This window comes from Bufo gargarizans, chromosome 6 (genome assembly GCF_014858855.1).
Source record: "Bufo gargarizans isolate SCDJY-AF-19 chromosome 6, ASM1485885v1, whole genome shotgun sequence".
In the NCBI taxonomy this organism is placed as follows: Eukaryota; Metazoa; Chordata; class Amphibia; order Anura; family Bufonidae; genus Bufo; species Bufo gargarizans.
This window is the reverse complement of record NC_058085.1, coordinates 204,360,031-204,374,258: the sequence shown is the minus strand read 5'-3', so window position 1 is coordinate 204,374,258 and position 14,228 is coordinate 204,360,031. Positions and strand designations below refer to the sequence as shown.

Genomic DNA, 14,228 nt, shown 5'->3' with positions numbered 1-14,228 from the left:
ACTGCTGGACCTACAGAGGAGTGGCAGAGCAGGAGAGGTAAGTGAATTTATTTATTTATTTTAAGGTTCTGATCTGTTACAGGGGTCTGACATGGAGGTCTGATGGGGGTATGATTCCAGGGTCTGGCATAGAGGAGTGCTCTTAATCTGAGGTCTGATACAGGGGTCTGAAATGGGGGTCTGACATGAAGGTCTGATCTGATGTCCTGATATGGGGGTATGATATGGGTGTCTGATCTGAGGTCTGATATGTGAGGTGCTGATATGGGGGACTGATCTGAGATCCTGATGTGAGCATCTGTTATGGGGGTTTAATCTGAGTATCTGATATGGGAGTCTGATTTAAGGTCTGATAAAAAATATTTTTTTCTTATTTTCCCTTTCTAAAACCTGGGGTACTTTGTTTTGACGGTGGACTTTTCTGTTTATTTCATACCTGACATAATTTTTTCGCAGATGGATGCTCTCTGAGAGATAATCGCAATAGATATGTTCTCCGTGGGTCATCTGCACCCTCAAACATTTTCTGGGACTTTTTTCTTCGATACATGAAGTATCTTTTTCCTAGAAGAGGTAATGCTGCAATTACTATAACAGAAAAGTGCTGCAAACATTATGCTGTATCTTATATTATGCAAGGTTAAAGGGCATCTGTCAGCAGATTTGTACCTATAAAACTGGCTGACTTGTTGCACTTAGCAGCTGAAGGCATTTGTGTTGGTCTTATGTTCGTATGTGAAAATGTCTGTCTGTATTACAAAAGCTTGTATCACACTGGCAGATTTTCTGTTAGTCTAAGGATACATGCACACAAATGTATTTTGTTTCCGTGTCCGTTCCGTTTTTTTTGCGGATAGGATGTGGACCTATTCATTTCAATCGGTCCGCAAAAACTGCAGACAGCAGACCGTGTGCTGTCAGCATCAGTATGTCTGTTCCATAGCCCCACAAAAAAAAATTGAACATGTCCTATTCTTGTCCGTTTTAGGCATTGTTACAATGGATATGCAAAAATAAAACGGATGGCACACATTTTTTTGTGGACCGCAAAACACATATGGTCGTGTGCATGTAGCCTAATACTGCGGCCAATTACCCAATGAATGAGCACATGCTCGTTCATTGGGCAATCTTAATCTTTCAGCATGCTGAAAGATTACGATTTGGCGGCGGCAGGTCATGCTGTCTAACCACGATCTGGTGCAGGCGAATAACTAGACAGTGTGGGGAACAGAGATGGCATAAAGATCGTTCCTCCCCATGCTGTGGAGGAGATCACTGCATGTAATAGCAGCAGTCTCTTCCGCTCATGAGCAGGTGATTTATGGGAAGAAACACTTCCTTCATGACAATCGCCTGTAGAATCGGCTGGTGTAATACAGCCTTAACACAGATTCCTTCAGCTGCCAAGTGCACATGAAACAGGTCAACTAGTTTCATAGGTAAAAATCTGCTGAGAGAAGCTCTATAAAGTGGATTTCCCATATCATCAAGTGGTAGCATATCATTAGGATTCTTGAAAGGGCTGCACTGCTTGTTTAGTTTTTCCCAGCACAACATTCCTGGCCATGCATCATACAGAGTATCACTGCAGATCTTCATTCAAGCAAATAGGCCTGTACTGTAGTCCCTTGCTCAAAAGGTGGCAGGAAAATCCTTGAGCGGGATGCATGCTTAAATTACAGCCTCAGCCCTTCGCTGTTCCAGAGCCCTTTGATTGCAGTGGTACCCTTTGACCTCCTTTGTGATCAAAGGAATCCCCCCTACGTTCACTGTGTTTCCGAGTGACCCAATCAAATAATGAGGAAGCAATCTGCTGTCAGCCCTGAAGATCTGTGAAGAAAAATGAAAAATACAGGCATCCACACAAACATATTAACCTGCAGAATTTATTTGTCAGTTATTTAGTATGAAACAAGAGAGGCATGAAAAAATTGCTTTTCTTTATATTTTATATTATATTCTATATTTCCAAAGCAAAAAAATTATTACACCATTTATATATGATTATAAAGAAACCAGTAATATGTATTAGCTTTCTAAGTATGGAAATAACTCAATTGCCAATATGATAAGGCTGTATTAGCCTGGTGGTAAGTGGTTAGCCTGGCATGCAAAGATTCCAAGTTTGAATCCTGTGAGAGACTTCTTTTTCCTTCAGATATTTTTTCTCCCTAATTTAACTCATGATAAAAGGCTATAGCCTTATCATATTGAGAATAGTGTTTTTATGCTTAGAAAAATAATACATATTACTGGTTTCTTTATACACTGCCAGTCCCAAAAAAAAGTCACCACCAAAAAAAGCCTTTTTTTGATTACGGCACGCATTGCTAGACTCTGTGGTGGCCAATCTATGTGTGAAAATGATGTATCATGCTCCCTTAACCACTCTTTCACAATTTGAGCCCGATGAATCCTGGCATTGTCATCTTGCAATATGCCTGCGCCATCAGGGAAGAAAAAATAAATTGATGGAATAACCTGGTCATTCAGTATGTTCAGGTAGTCAGCTGACCTCATTCTTGGAGCACATACTGTTGCTGAACCTAGACCTGACCAACTACAGCAACTCCAGATCATAGCACTGCCCCCACAGGCTTGTACAGTAGGCACTAGGCATGATGGGTGCATCATTTCATCTGTCTCTCTTCTTACTCTGATGCGCTCATCACTCTGGAACAGGGTAAATATGGACTCATCAGACCACATGACCTTCTTCCATTGCTCCAGAGTCCAATCTTTATGTTCCCTAGCAAATTGAATCCTTTTTTCTGGTTTGCCTCACTGATTGATTAGTGGTTTTCTTATGGATACACAGCTGTTCAGTCCCAATCCCTTGAGTTCCCTTCGCAATGTGCATGTGGAAATGCTCTTACTTTCACTATTAAACATAGCCATGAGTTCTACTGTTTTCCTTCGATTGATTCACCAAACGTTTAAGTAATTGCCGATCATGATCATTCAGGATTTTTTTTCCCACCACATTTCTTCCTCGAATACGATGGGTCCCCACTATCCTTCCAGTTTTTAACAATGCATTGGACAGTTCTTAACCCAATTTTAGTAGTTTATTCAATCTCCTTAGATGTTTTCTCTGCTTAATGCATGCCAAAGTGTTGACCCTTCTCAAACAGACTAACATCTTTTCCACGACCACGAGATGTGTCTTTCGACATGGTTGTTTGAGAAATGAGAAGCAACTTATTGCACCAGTTGGGGTTAAATAACTTATTGCCAGCTGAAAGATAATCGCCCATGCAGTAATTATCCAATAGGAGGCTCATAACTATTTGCTTAGTGAAATCCATATTTTTGGGGGGGACAGGCAGTGTATATTTACTAAATGGGGCCGTGGGCAAAATTAAAAGTGGAGCCCCAATTTTATAACTGATGACCTATCCTCTGATCCCGGGACCCCCGCCGATCAGCAGTTTGAGAAGGCACCAGCACTCCTGTGAGTGCCGCAGCCTTCGCACAGCTTAGGCCTGTTTCACACTTGCGTTGTTGTTTTCCGGTATTGAGATCCAGCAGAGGATTTCAAAACAGGAAAAAAATTATTCCGTTTAGTCTTAATGCATTCTGAATGGAAAGGGATCAGGATGCATTCCGTTCCATCAGTGTGGCGAAACCAACCTCGCCACTGGGTTTTGGAGGGGCCTGTTTGCTAGCCTCTTGCCCCAGGATTATGGGCCCTCTCATCAGCCAGGCTTCCTTTGTTCACAAAGGACTTGTACTAACTTGAACCCCTGGTGCCATTTTGGGATGTTAAATGTCTATGTGTATTGCAAAGGGTTGTCTCTCTGTGTGTATTGCAGATGTCCCTTTGTCCTGAGAGATAATTGAATTACGTCTAAGTTGTCTCCAGGACAGAAGACATTGTGTATTCTCCTCCCTGTGATGATTACGTCAACCCAGTGTGAGGTAATTGTATCACAGGCAGAGGGGAGGATTTTGTGTGGGAGTGTCTGAGTGTATTGTACGTGGTTATTGGCTGTCTTTACAAAACCCTGTGGGTGGTAACCTTGTTGGAAGATGTGTATAAATCAATGCTGTGTGTTCAAATAAAGAGTTGCTGTTTTACATTCAACATAGAGCCTCGTCTCATGTGTGTGGGGATTACTATATGTGTATACTCCCCTGGCTATTATTCCTAGCTCTTGTAAGAGCTGTTCCTGTTCCTGGTTCCTGTGGTGGTATCGGTGTCGAGCGGAGTGCTTGGAGTCCTCGGGAGGCACTGGGCGCATCCATCAACGGAGGTACGCAGTGAGGGTGTTAGGAGACCCTTTACAATCAGCATTCTGTTTTGTGACTGGAAACAAAACCTCTGCAAGTTGCGGTTTTGTGTCCGGTCCTTGAAATGGATCAAACTGGAACTATCACTAAAAACAATGTAAGTCAATGGTGACTGACCATATTTTTTTAAGATCCTAAAAAAAAATTATCAGTCACCCATTGACTTTCAGTCAATGGGTGACTGATCAGTATGCACCTGTTCCAACACTGACACTGAATGTCAGTGTTGGAACGGATGCATACTGATGTGCAAAATTAAAACGGATCCATTTAATTTCAGTTTTGAGATACTCTGCCGGATCTAAAAAACAGAATTAACAATGCAAGTGTGAAAAAGGCCTTACCGAGCACAGTGTGGTACATTGTATGTGGCTGTGCTTGGGATCACGTTCAGCCCCATTCAGCTGAGCTGCACCTAGGCCACGTGACCGATGAGCTGCCTACTGACCATCACTCAATCTTCTCCTCTCCAGGTATGTCTACACTAAACATTAAAACTCCACCCACCTTTTCCCAAGTCTGATTGTCTACACAATTTATCTTTTCTTCTTATCCCCTGGTATTTATGCACTAAACATTTAACTCCTTCTTGAAATATGATGTACTACTATGTCTTGGCAGGAAGTGACTTCCCACAAACTGACGTAGAAGTACATCATGATGAGCAGGCGGACACAGGAGCTGTGTGCTCCCGCTCTCCGCAAAAAAATTAAAATAAAGATGGTGCCAAAAATCGAATGTGCCCAAAGACGGTACCAATACTAACATCAACTCTTCCCGCAAAAAAAAAAAATATCAAGCCCCTACACAAGGCAATTGACAGAAAAAAATATGACTTTCAGAAAATGGAGACACAAAAACATGATCTTTCTTTCAAAAATGCTTTTTATTGTCTAAAATAAAAAAATAAAAAAACATATTCGGTATTGCTGAATCCGTAACGACCAGCTCTATAAAATATCACGTGATACAACCCTCAGGTGTACGTTGTAAAAAAGTAAAATAAAAACTGCCAAAACAACAATTTTGGGAAAAAAGCTAAGTATAATATTAAACAATCCAAAAATCATGTGTACCCAAAAGTAGTAAAAATAATAACGTCAGCTTGCCCCCTACACAAGACGATCACCAGAAGAATAAAAAAAATATGGCTTTCAGAAAATGGAGACACAAAAATGTTTTAATTCAAAAATGCTTTATTATATAAAACTGAAGCAACAAAACCTGCTCTTTAAAAATAACACCTGATCCATCCTGTTAGGTGAACGCTGTAAAAAACAAAAAATAACAATGTTTCGGAACAGCAATTTTTGGGTTACCTTGCCTCACAAAAATCACAAAATCATATGTACACCAAAATAGCACCAATAAAATTTCTGAAATGGGGTCACTTTTTTAAAGTTTCTAATGTAGGTGTCAGGGGGTTTTCAAATGGGACATGAAAACTTAAAATTATGCCAGTGAAATGTATATCCATATGTTGCTCCTTCCCTTCAGCACCCTGCCGTGTGCCAATACAGCTGTTTATCACCAGATGGAGGGTGACCAGTTTCTGTAAAACTGCAGATTCAAGGTAATAAATATTGAGTTTTGTTTTGCTGTTAACCCTTGCTGCCTTACAAGAAAAAATGCATTAAAATGGAAAAAGGAGTGAAATTTTGAAATTCCTTTAATTCTTGTGGAACAAAGTTTTTAAAATCATATGTAACCTCTTAAGGACTCAGCCCTATTTTACCTTAAAGAGGACCTTTCACCAGGAAAAAGTATGTAAACTGACTATACCGACGTGTAGAGCGGCGCCCAGGGATCCCCCTGCACTTACTGTTATCCCCGGGCGCCGCTCCGTTCTCCAGTTATAGCCTCCGGTATGTTCCTAGTTAGGCTCCACCCAGGGGAACTTAGGCTCCACTCAGGGGAACCTGCCGGCGTCTCTTTCTCTTATGCTGTAGCGCTGGCCAATCGCAGCGCTCAGCTCATAGCCTGGCTATGAGCTGAGCGCTGCGATTGGCCACCGCTACAGCATAGGAGAAAGAGACCGCGGCAGGTTCCCCTGGGTGGAGCCTAAGTTCCCCTGGGTGGAGCCTAACTAGGAACATACCGGAGGCCATAACCGGAAAACGGAGCGGCGCCCGGGAATAACAGTAAGTGCAGGGGGATCCCTGGGTGCCGCTCTACACGTCGGTATAGTCAGTTTACATACTTTTTTCTGATGAAAGGTCCTCTTTAAAGGATAACTGTCACATTTAGACCCTACTTTCAATTTTCATATATGTAGTTACTAATAACATGATATTCCAGAATCAGTTACAATTAGACTGACTTAACCCATATTTAATAAGATTCAGCCCTTAGCAACCAGTCTGCATAAAACTGCAATTTCACTATTCAGGTAAGATGGCCGCCAGTGCCCTCACCCTGAGGCTAATCCCACCTGCCCTCACTAGTCAGTAAGCCAGTAACAATAGCCCTCCAAAAATGTCAGTAACCCCTAAAGGGTTAATCTCCTGCAGCACAAAGGGGTCTTCTTACCACATGTTGCTTTCACTTATACACTGAGCAGATGGCAGATCTCCCTTCCCTTTTGTGCGCAGCTTCCACTCTGCATTGTCCAGCTCTGCTGAGTGAGGGAGCTTCTGCCAAGCGCAGGGACAGGGAGAAGTGCACACAGCCCAAGCACTGTTATCAGCTGCTGCGGAGGACCTGGCTTTAATCATTTACTTACAGTCCCTGGCTGTCAGTAATGTAACCTTGCACGCAGCCTGCTTCTGCTCCTTCCACAGATAGACAGACCATGCCTAGCAACCCTATTTTAAGCACAGGTAAAAGTAGGCAGTACAGGGAAAAAAAATGTGGAACTAAGAGGCAATTGAATACACAGTGAAAAGTTGAAATAGGGCCACCAAGGTGATATTAATCACCACAATCCAATACTCCCCCAAAAAAATAAAAATACGACAGTTATCCTTTAAGGACCAGGCCATTTTTTTGCAAATCTGACTAGTGTCACTTTAAGTGCTGATAACTTTAAAACCCTTTGACTTATCCAGGCCATTCTGAGATTGTTTTTTTTGTCATATATTGTACAGCACTTCATGACACTGGTAAGATGAAGTAAAAAAAAAAAATCTTTATTTATAAAAAAAATACCAAATTTACCAAAAATGTGTAAAAAATTGCAAATTTCCAAGTTTCAATTTCTCTACTTCTATAACACATAGTAATACCTCCAAAATAGTTATTACTTTACATTCCCCATATGTCTACTTCATGTTTGGATCATTTTGGGAATGATATTTTATTTTTTGGGGATGTTACAAGGCTTAGAAGTTTAGAAGCAAATCTTGAAATTTTTCAGAAATTTTCAAAAACCCAATTTTTAGGGACCAATTCAGGTCTGAAGCCACTTTGCGACGCTTACATAATAGAAACCACCCAAAAATGACCCCATCTAAGAAACTACACCTCTCAAGGTATTCAAAACTGATTTTACAAACGTTGTTAACCCTCTAGGTGTTCCACAAGAATTAATGGAAAATAGAGATACAATTTCAAAATTTCACTTTTTTTGGCAGATTTTCAATTTTCATGCTTTTTTTTCCAGTTACAAAGCACGGGTTAACAGCCAAACTAAACTCAATATTTATGGCCCTGATTCTGTAGTTTACAGAAACACCCCATATGTGGTCGTAAATTGCTGTACGGGCACACGGCAGGGCGCAGAAGGAAAGGAATGCCATACGGTTTTTGGAAGACAGGTTTTGCTGGACTGTTTTTTTTTGACACCATGTCCCATTTGAAGCCCCCCTCATGCACCCCTAGAATAGAAACTCCCAAAAAGTGACCCCATTTTAGAAACTACGGGATAGGGTGGCAGTATTGTTGGTACTAGTTTAGGGTACATATGATTTTTGGTTGCTCTATATTACAAACTAAAAAGAATGGCGTGGTATTAAACAAGCAGGAAGTGCTCAAACCCACATGCAGTTGTGCATATATATAGGGGAGCAAATCCTCCACTTGTGGCCCGTTGCTAATGACGATCCCCAGCAAAAATGCATACAGTTGAGGATGCCCGCAGCGAACCATAAGTACCACAATAGACATCCTACACGGTAGGACATGTTGGCTAATCTCTCAATTTTAAAATCAGTTTGAGGGTTTAGTAAGACCGCAGAGTGCACCTGTCTTTGCTATTATTTTGTTATGTTGCTCTATATTACACTTTTTGTGAGGCAAGGTAACAAGAAATAGCTGTTTTGGCACCGTTTTTATTTTTTGTTATTTACAATATTCATCTGACAGGTTAGATCAGCGTTTCCCAGCCAGTGTGCCTCCAGCTGTTGCAAAACTACAACTCCCAGCATGCCTGGACAGCCTTTGGTTGTGCGGGCATGCTGGGAGTTGTAGTTTTGAAACAGCTGGAGGCACACTGGTTGGGGAACACTGGGTTAGATCATGTCAAATTTATATGGACCAGGTTGTCACGGATGCGGCAATACCTAATATGTATACTTTTTTTTTATTTATGTAAGTTTTACACAATGATTTCTTTTTTGAAACAAAAAAAATAATGTTTTAGTGTTTCCATAGTTTCAGAGCCCAATTTTTTTCACTTTTTGGGTGATTACCTTGGGTAGGGTATGATTTTTGCGGAATGAGATGACGGTTTTATTGGTACTATTTTGGGGTGCGTGTGACTTTTTGATCGCTTGCTATTACACTTTTTGTGATGTAAGGTGACAAAAAATTTTTTATTTAGCACATGTCTGTGAAGGTTCTCATTTATCCAGGTCATGGTATATATATGTAAAGAATAAATCAAGGCAACTGGAGGTACTGTAGATTTCTTGAAAACGTTTCACTCGTTCTTCCAACGAGCTTTCTCAATTCTGAGTGATTGTACAAAAATTCTGGGAATAAATATGTAACTGAATCCACATCTGGTAATTAGACCCAGCATTGGGTCAAAGGTGTTGATTCCATTATCCCAATTGGAGTCAGTAGGTGATAAAGACTTCCCAGAAAAAGGTGTCAAGACAGCATTGTATGTGGCAGACAATAGAAGGAGAAGAAAGACCACCAAGACTACCAGTGAGGGTGAGAAGCATGACAGATGCAAGAATATGGTTATCCCATATGTAGCTGGGGTGTCTGAGAAACTCAAAAGGATTTTTAATAAACATCACATTCCTGTTTGCTTTAAACCCAGCAACATACTGAGGAAACAAATGGTTCACCCCAAAGACCCAACGCCTAAACACAAGATGGACAACATTGTGTACGCAGTCCAGAGCAATGAGGATTGCTCAGAACTGTATACTGGCGAAACAAAACAACAACTACATCAGCGTATGGCTCAGCATAGAAGAGCCAAAACCTCTGGTCAAGATTTAGCCGTGTACTTACATCTAAAAGGAACAAGTCACACCTTTGAAGACAGTCAAGTAAGTGTTTTGGATAAGGAGGCCGATTGGTACAAACGAGGCGTGAAGGAGGCCATCTACGTAAAAATGGAGAAGCCAAGCTTGAATAGAGGTGGGGGGGTTAGACATCTATTGTCTGCCACATACAATGCTGTCTTGACACCTTTTTCTGGGAAGTCTTTATCACCTACTGACTCCAATTAGGATAATGGGATCAACACCTTTGACCCAATGCTGGGTATCATTACCAGATGTGGATTCAGTTACATATTTATTCCCAGAATTTTTGTACAATCACTCAGAATTGAGAAAGCTCGTTGGAAGAACGTTTTCAAGAAATCTACAGTACGTCCAGTTGCCTTGATTTATTCTTTACAGATATTTATTTAGCACAGTTTCTATTTTTTATTTTTTTACAGTGTTCATCTGAGGGGTTAGGTGATGTGATATTTTTATAGAGCCGGTCGATACGGACGCGGCGATACCTAATATGTATACTTTTTTTTATTTAAGTAAGTTTTACACAATAACATCTTTTTTTAAAACTAAAAAAATTATGTTTTAGGGTCTCCATATTCTGAGCCATAGTTTTTTTAATTTTTTTAGAGACTGTCTCAGGTAGGGGCTCATTTTTTTGCGGGATGAGGTGACGGTTAGATTGGTACTATTTTGGTGGGCAAACGCCTTTTTGATCGCTTGCTGTAAAGTGACAAAAAAATTGTTTATTTAGCACAGTTTTTATTGTTTACAGTGTTCATTTGAGGGGTTAGGTCATGTGATATTTTTATAGAGCCGGTTGATACGGACACGGCGATACCTAATATGTACACTTTTTTTTTTCCTATTTTATTTTTTTACTTTATTTGGGGAAAATTAAGTTTTTGCTTATTTTTACTTGAAACTTTAAATTTTTTGGGGTGAAAACGTTATTTTTTCAACTTTTTTTTCCACTAGATTTTTTGTCCCACTTTGGGACTTGAACTTTTGGGAGTCTAATCCTTTACAATGCATTCCAATACTTCTGTATTGGAATGCATTGGCTGTATGAGTAATACTGTGTGTATTACTCATACAGCTTCCTTAGGCATCACGCTGCCTTCCATGCCATCGCATGGGGACCCGATGGCATCGCCACCACAAACCGCAAGTCTGAATTGACATGGGGAGATCACGGGACCCCCCCCCGGCGTTGTGACAGGATGCCCGCTGAATGATTTCAGCGGAAATCCTGTTCCTACTAACCACCGCCGCAATTTAGTTTTAAAGTTATGATGTACCGGCACGTCACGGGTCCTTAAGGACTCGGGAAACATGCCGTATTAGTACGTCTTAAGTCCTTAAGGGGTTGAATAACTTAAGGGGTGTAGTTTCTAAAGTGTGGTATTTTTTGGGCGGTTTCTATAAAGTAAGCCCCAAAAAGTGACCTTGGTCCTTTAAATAGCTGGTTTTGGAATTTTCTAAAATTGTCAAAAAAATATTAAATGACGTTTACAAAATGATGCAAACATAAAGTAGACATATGGGGAATGTTAACTAATAACTATTTTATGAGGTATCACAATTTTTATAAAAATAAAGGTGAAATATATTGACTCAAATTTACCACTGTCAAGTACAATGTGTCATGAGAAAACACTCTCAGAATGGCTTGGATAAGAAAAAGCATTCAAAAATTATTACCACATAAAGTGACATGTCAGATTTAAAAAAAAAAATGGCCTGGTCAGGAAGGTGAAAAGTGGCCTGGGGTAAAAGGGGTTAATGTCTCTATTTACCTGCTGGGTTAATTGAGTATTTGTTTACATTGACTATTTCAGTCCTGTATCTGGTCCATCTTTGATAGGTCAAATGGAGCCCCCTCCCCTATCTTTCACACCTGATTGAACTCTAAGAGGTCTAAATTTAAAGGGATTGTCCGGGTTCAGAGCTGAAACCGGACATACCCTTATTTTCACCCAGGCAGCCCGGCAGTGTGTTCGGTGATGTCACTGGCTCTGATGGGCGGGCTTTAGCGCTGCCCTAGCCATTTTACTGGCTAGGGCAGCGCGAAATCCCGCCCATCAGTGCCAGTGACGTCACCGGGCTTCCTGGCAGCCCCATGGAGAGCCCCGGTACGTCACCGGATCTACGAAAAATGCCTTTGCCCTACCCGATTTAGCGCAGGGCAAAGGAGAGCATCAGAGCATGAACTGTACATATCGAATTATACCAGAATTGAACCAGAAGGGAACCAAAGGTAACTAAAGATATAGTCACTGTATGAAAATAATGTTTCTGCTTCTCACAATCTTCACCTGTATTGTCCGACACTTCCTAAAAATATCCCCAAACTTCTGCACCCAGCAAAGAACTATTTATCTCTCCCTCAATCTTACCTACCCATCTGACCTCCTCATATCTGTTCCTTAACATAAAAGCTCCTCTCATCAAACACACACGGCCACATGCTCTCTCCTACTCCCACCTACTAACACTTTCTTTGCTTGTCCTTATTGCAGGCCATATATCTCTGAATCTAGGCCCTCCTCAGCAGATTCCCAGTGTCATATCTACCTCCCACTATCAATCTCCTTCTACAACTTTTTGCAACCCCTCAAAACTTAAAATCATATCCCTGGCCCCTGCTCGCCCTGTCTCTCTTGCAGGAGCACTATGGAATGCTAGCTCTGTCTGTAACAAACTCTTATAGTAACATAGTAGTAACATAGTACATAAGGCCGAAAAAAGACATTTGTCCATCCAGTTCGGCCTGTTATCCCGCAAGTTGATCCAGAGGAAGACCCCTCTCTAGTAGCTATAGCCTGTAATATTATTAAGCTCCAGAAATACGTCCATGGCCCTCTTGAATTCCTTTATTGTACTCACCATCACCACCTCCTCAGGCAGAGAGTTCCATATTCTCACTGCTCTTACCGTAAAGAATCCTTTTCTATGTTTGTGTACAAACCTTCTTTCCTCCAGACGCAGAGGATGTCCCCTTGTCACAGTCACAGTCCTGGGGATAAATAGCTAATGGGATAGATCTCTGTACTGACCCTTGATATATTTATACATATTAATTAGATCTCCCCTCAGTCGTCTTTTTTCTAAAGTGAATAACCCTAATTTTGATAATCTTTCAGGGTACTGTAGTTGCCCCATTCCAGTTATTACTTTAGTTGCCCTCCTCTGGACCTTCTCCAGCTCTGCTATGTCTGCCTTGTTTACAGGAGCCCAGAACTGTACACAGTACTCCATGTGTGGTCTGACTAGCGATTTGTAAAGTGGTAGGACTATGTTCTTATCACGGGAATCTATGCCCCTTCTGATGCAACCCATTATCTTGTTGGCCTTGGCAGCAGCTGCCTGACACTGGTTTTTGCAGCTTAGTTTGCTGTTTATTAAAATTCCTAGATCCTTTTCCATGTCAGTGTTACCGAGTGTTTTACCATTTAGTATGTACGGTTGACTTGCATTTTTCCTTCCCATGTGCATAACTTTACATTTATCAGTGTTAAACCCCATCTGCCACTTATCTGCCCAAGCCTCCAGTCTATCCAGATCCCTCTGTAGTAGTATACTGTCCTCATCAGTGTAAATTACTTTACACAGTTTAGTGTCATCTGCGAAAATTGATACTTTACTATGCAAGCCTTCTACAAGATCATTAATAAATATATTGAAGAGAATAGGGCCCAATACTGACCCCTGAGGTACCCCACTAGTGACAGTGACCCAATCTGAGTGTGTACCGTTAATAACCACCCTCTGTTTTCTATCACTGAGCCAGTTACTTACCCACTTACAGACGTTTTCTCCCAGTCCGAGCATTCTCATTTTATATACTAACCTTTTATGTGGTACAGTGTCAAATGCTTTGGAGAAGTCCAGATATACGACATCCATTGATTCGCCGCTGTCAAGTCTAGAACTTACCTCCTCATAGAAACTGATTAAATTAGTCTGACATGACCGATCCCTCACGAAGCCATGCTGATATGGCGTTATTTGCCTATTTCCATTGAGATGCTCTAATATAGAATCTCTCAGAAAACCTTCAAACAGTTTACCCACAACAGATGTTAAACTTACCGGCCTATAGTTTCCAGGGTCTGTTTTTGGCCCCTTTTTGAATATTGGCACCACATATGGCATGCTCAATCCTGTGGGACATTCCCTGTCAGTATAGAGTCTGCAAATATCAGAAATAAGGGTCTGGCTATGACATTACTTAATTCCCTTAGGATACGGGGGTGTATGCCATCCGGTCCTGGCGATTTGTCTATTTTAATCTTTTTAAGTCGCTGATGTACTTCTTCCTGGGTCAGACAGGACACTTTTAATGGGGAATTTATTTTTGCATTCTGCATGTCATCTGACAATTTAGTTTCCTCAGTGAATACATTGGAGAAAAAAATATTTAACAGCTTTGCTTTCTCCTCATCGCTCTCTGCGACTTCCCCCTCATTACTCTTTAAAGGGCCGACACCTTCAGATTTATACGTTTTAACATTTATATAATTGAAGAAC

The 14,228-nt window shown here is 40.9% G+C and overlaps 1 protein-coding gene across 3 annotated transcripts in view; it reads right to left on the bottom strand.

Annotated features, from left to right (window-relative positions):
• The window catches only part of COMTD1 (catechol-O-methyltransferase domain containing 1), a 120,245-nt gene that overhangs the window by 64,267 nt on the left and 41,750 nt on the right, over positions 1-14,228 (bottom strand). For all 3 annotated transcript variants that reach the window (XM_044297899.1, XM_044297900.1, XM_044297898.1), the window contains one exon: positions 437-564. In XM_044297899.1, coding sequence (XP_044153834.1) covers positions 437-564 — 128 coding nt within the window. The remainder of the gene's footprint in view (positions 1-436; positions 565-14,228) is intronic.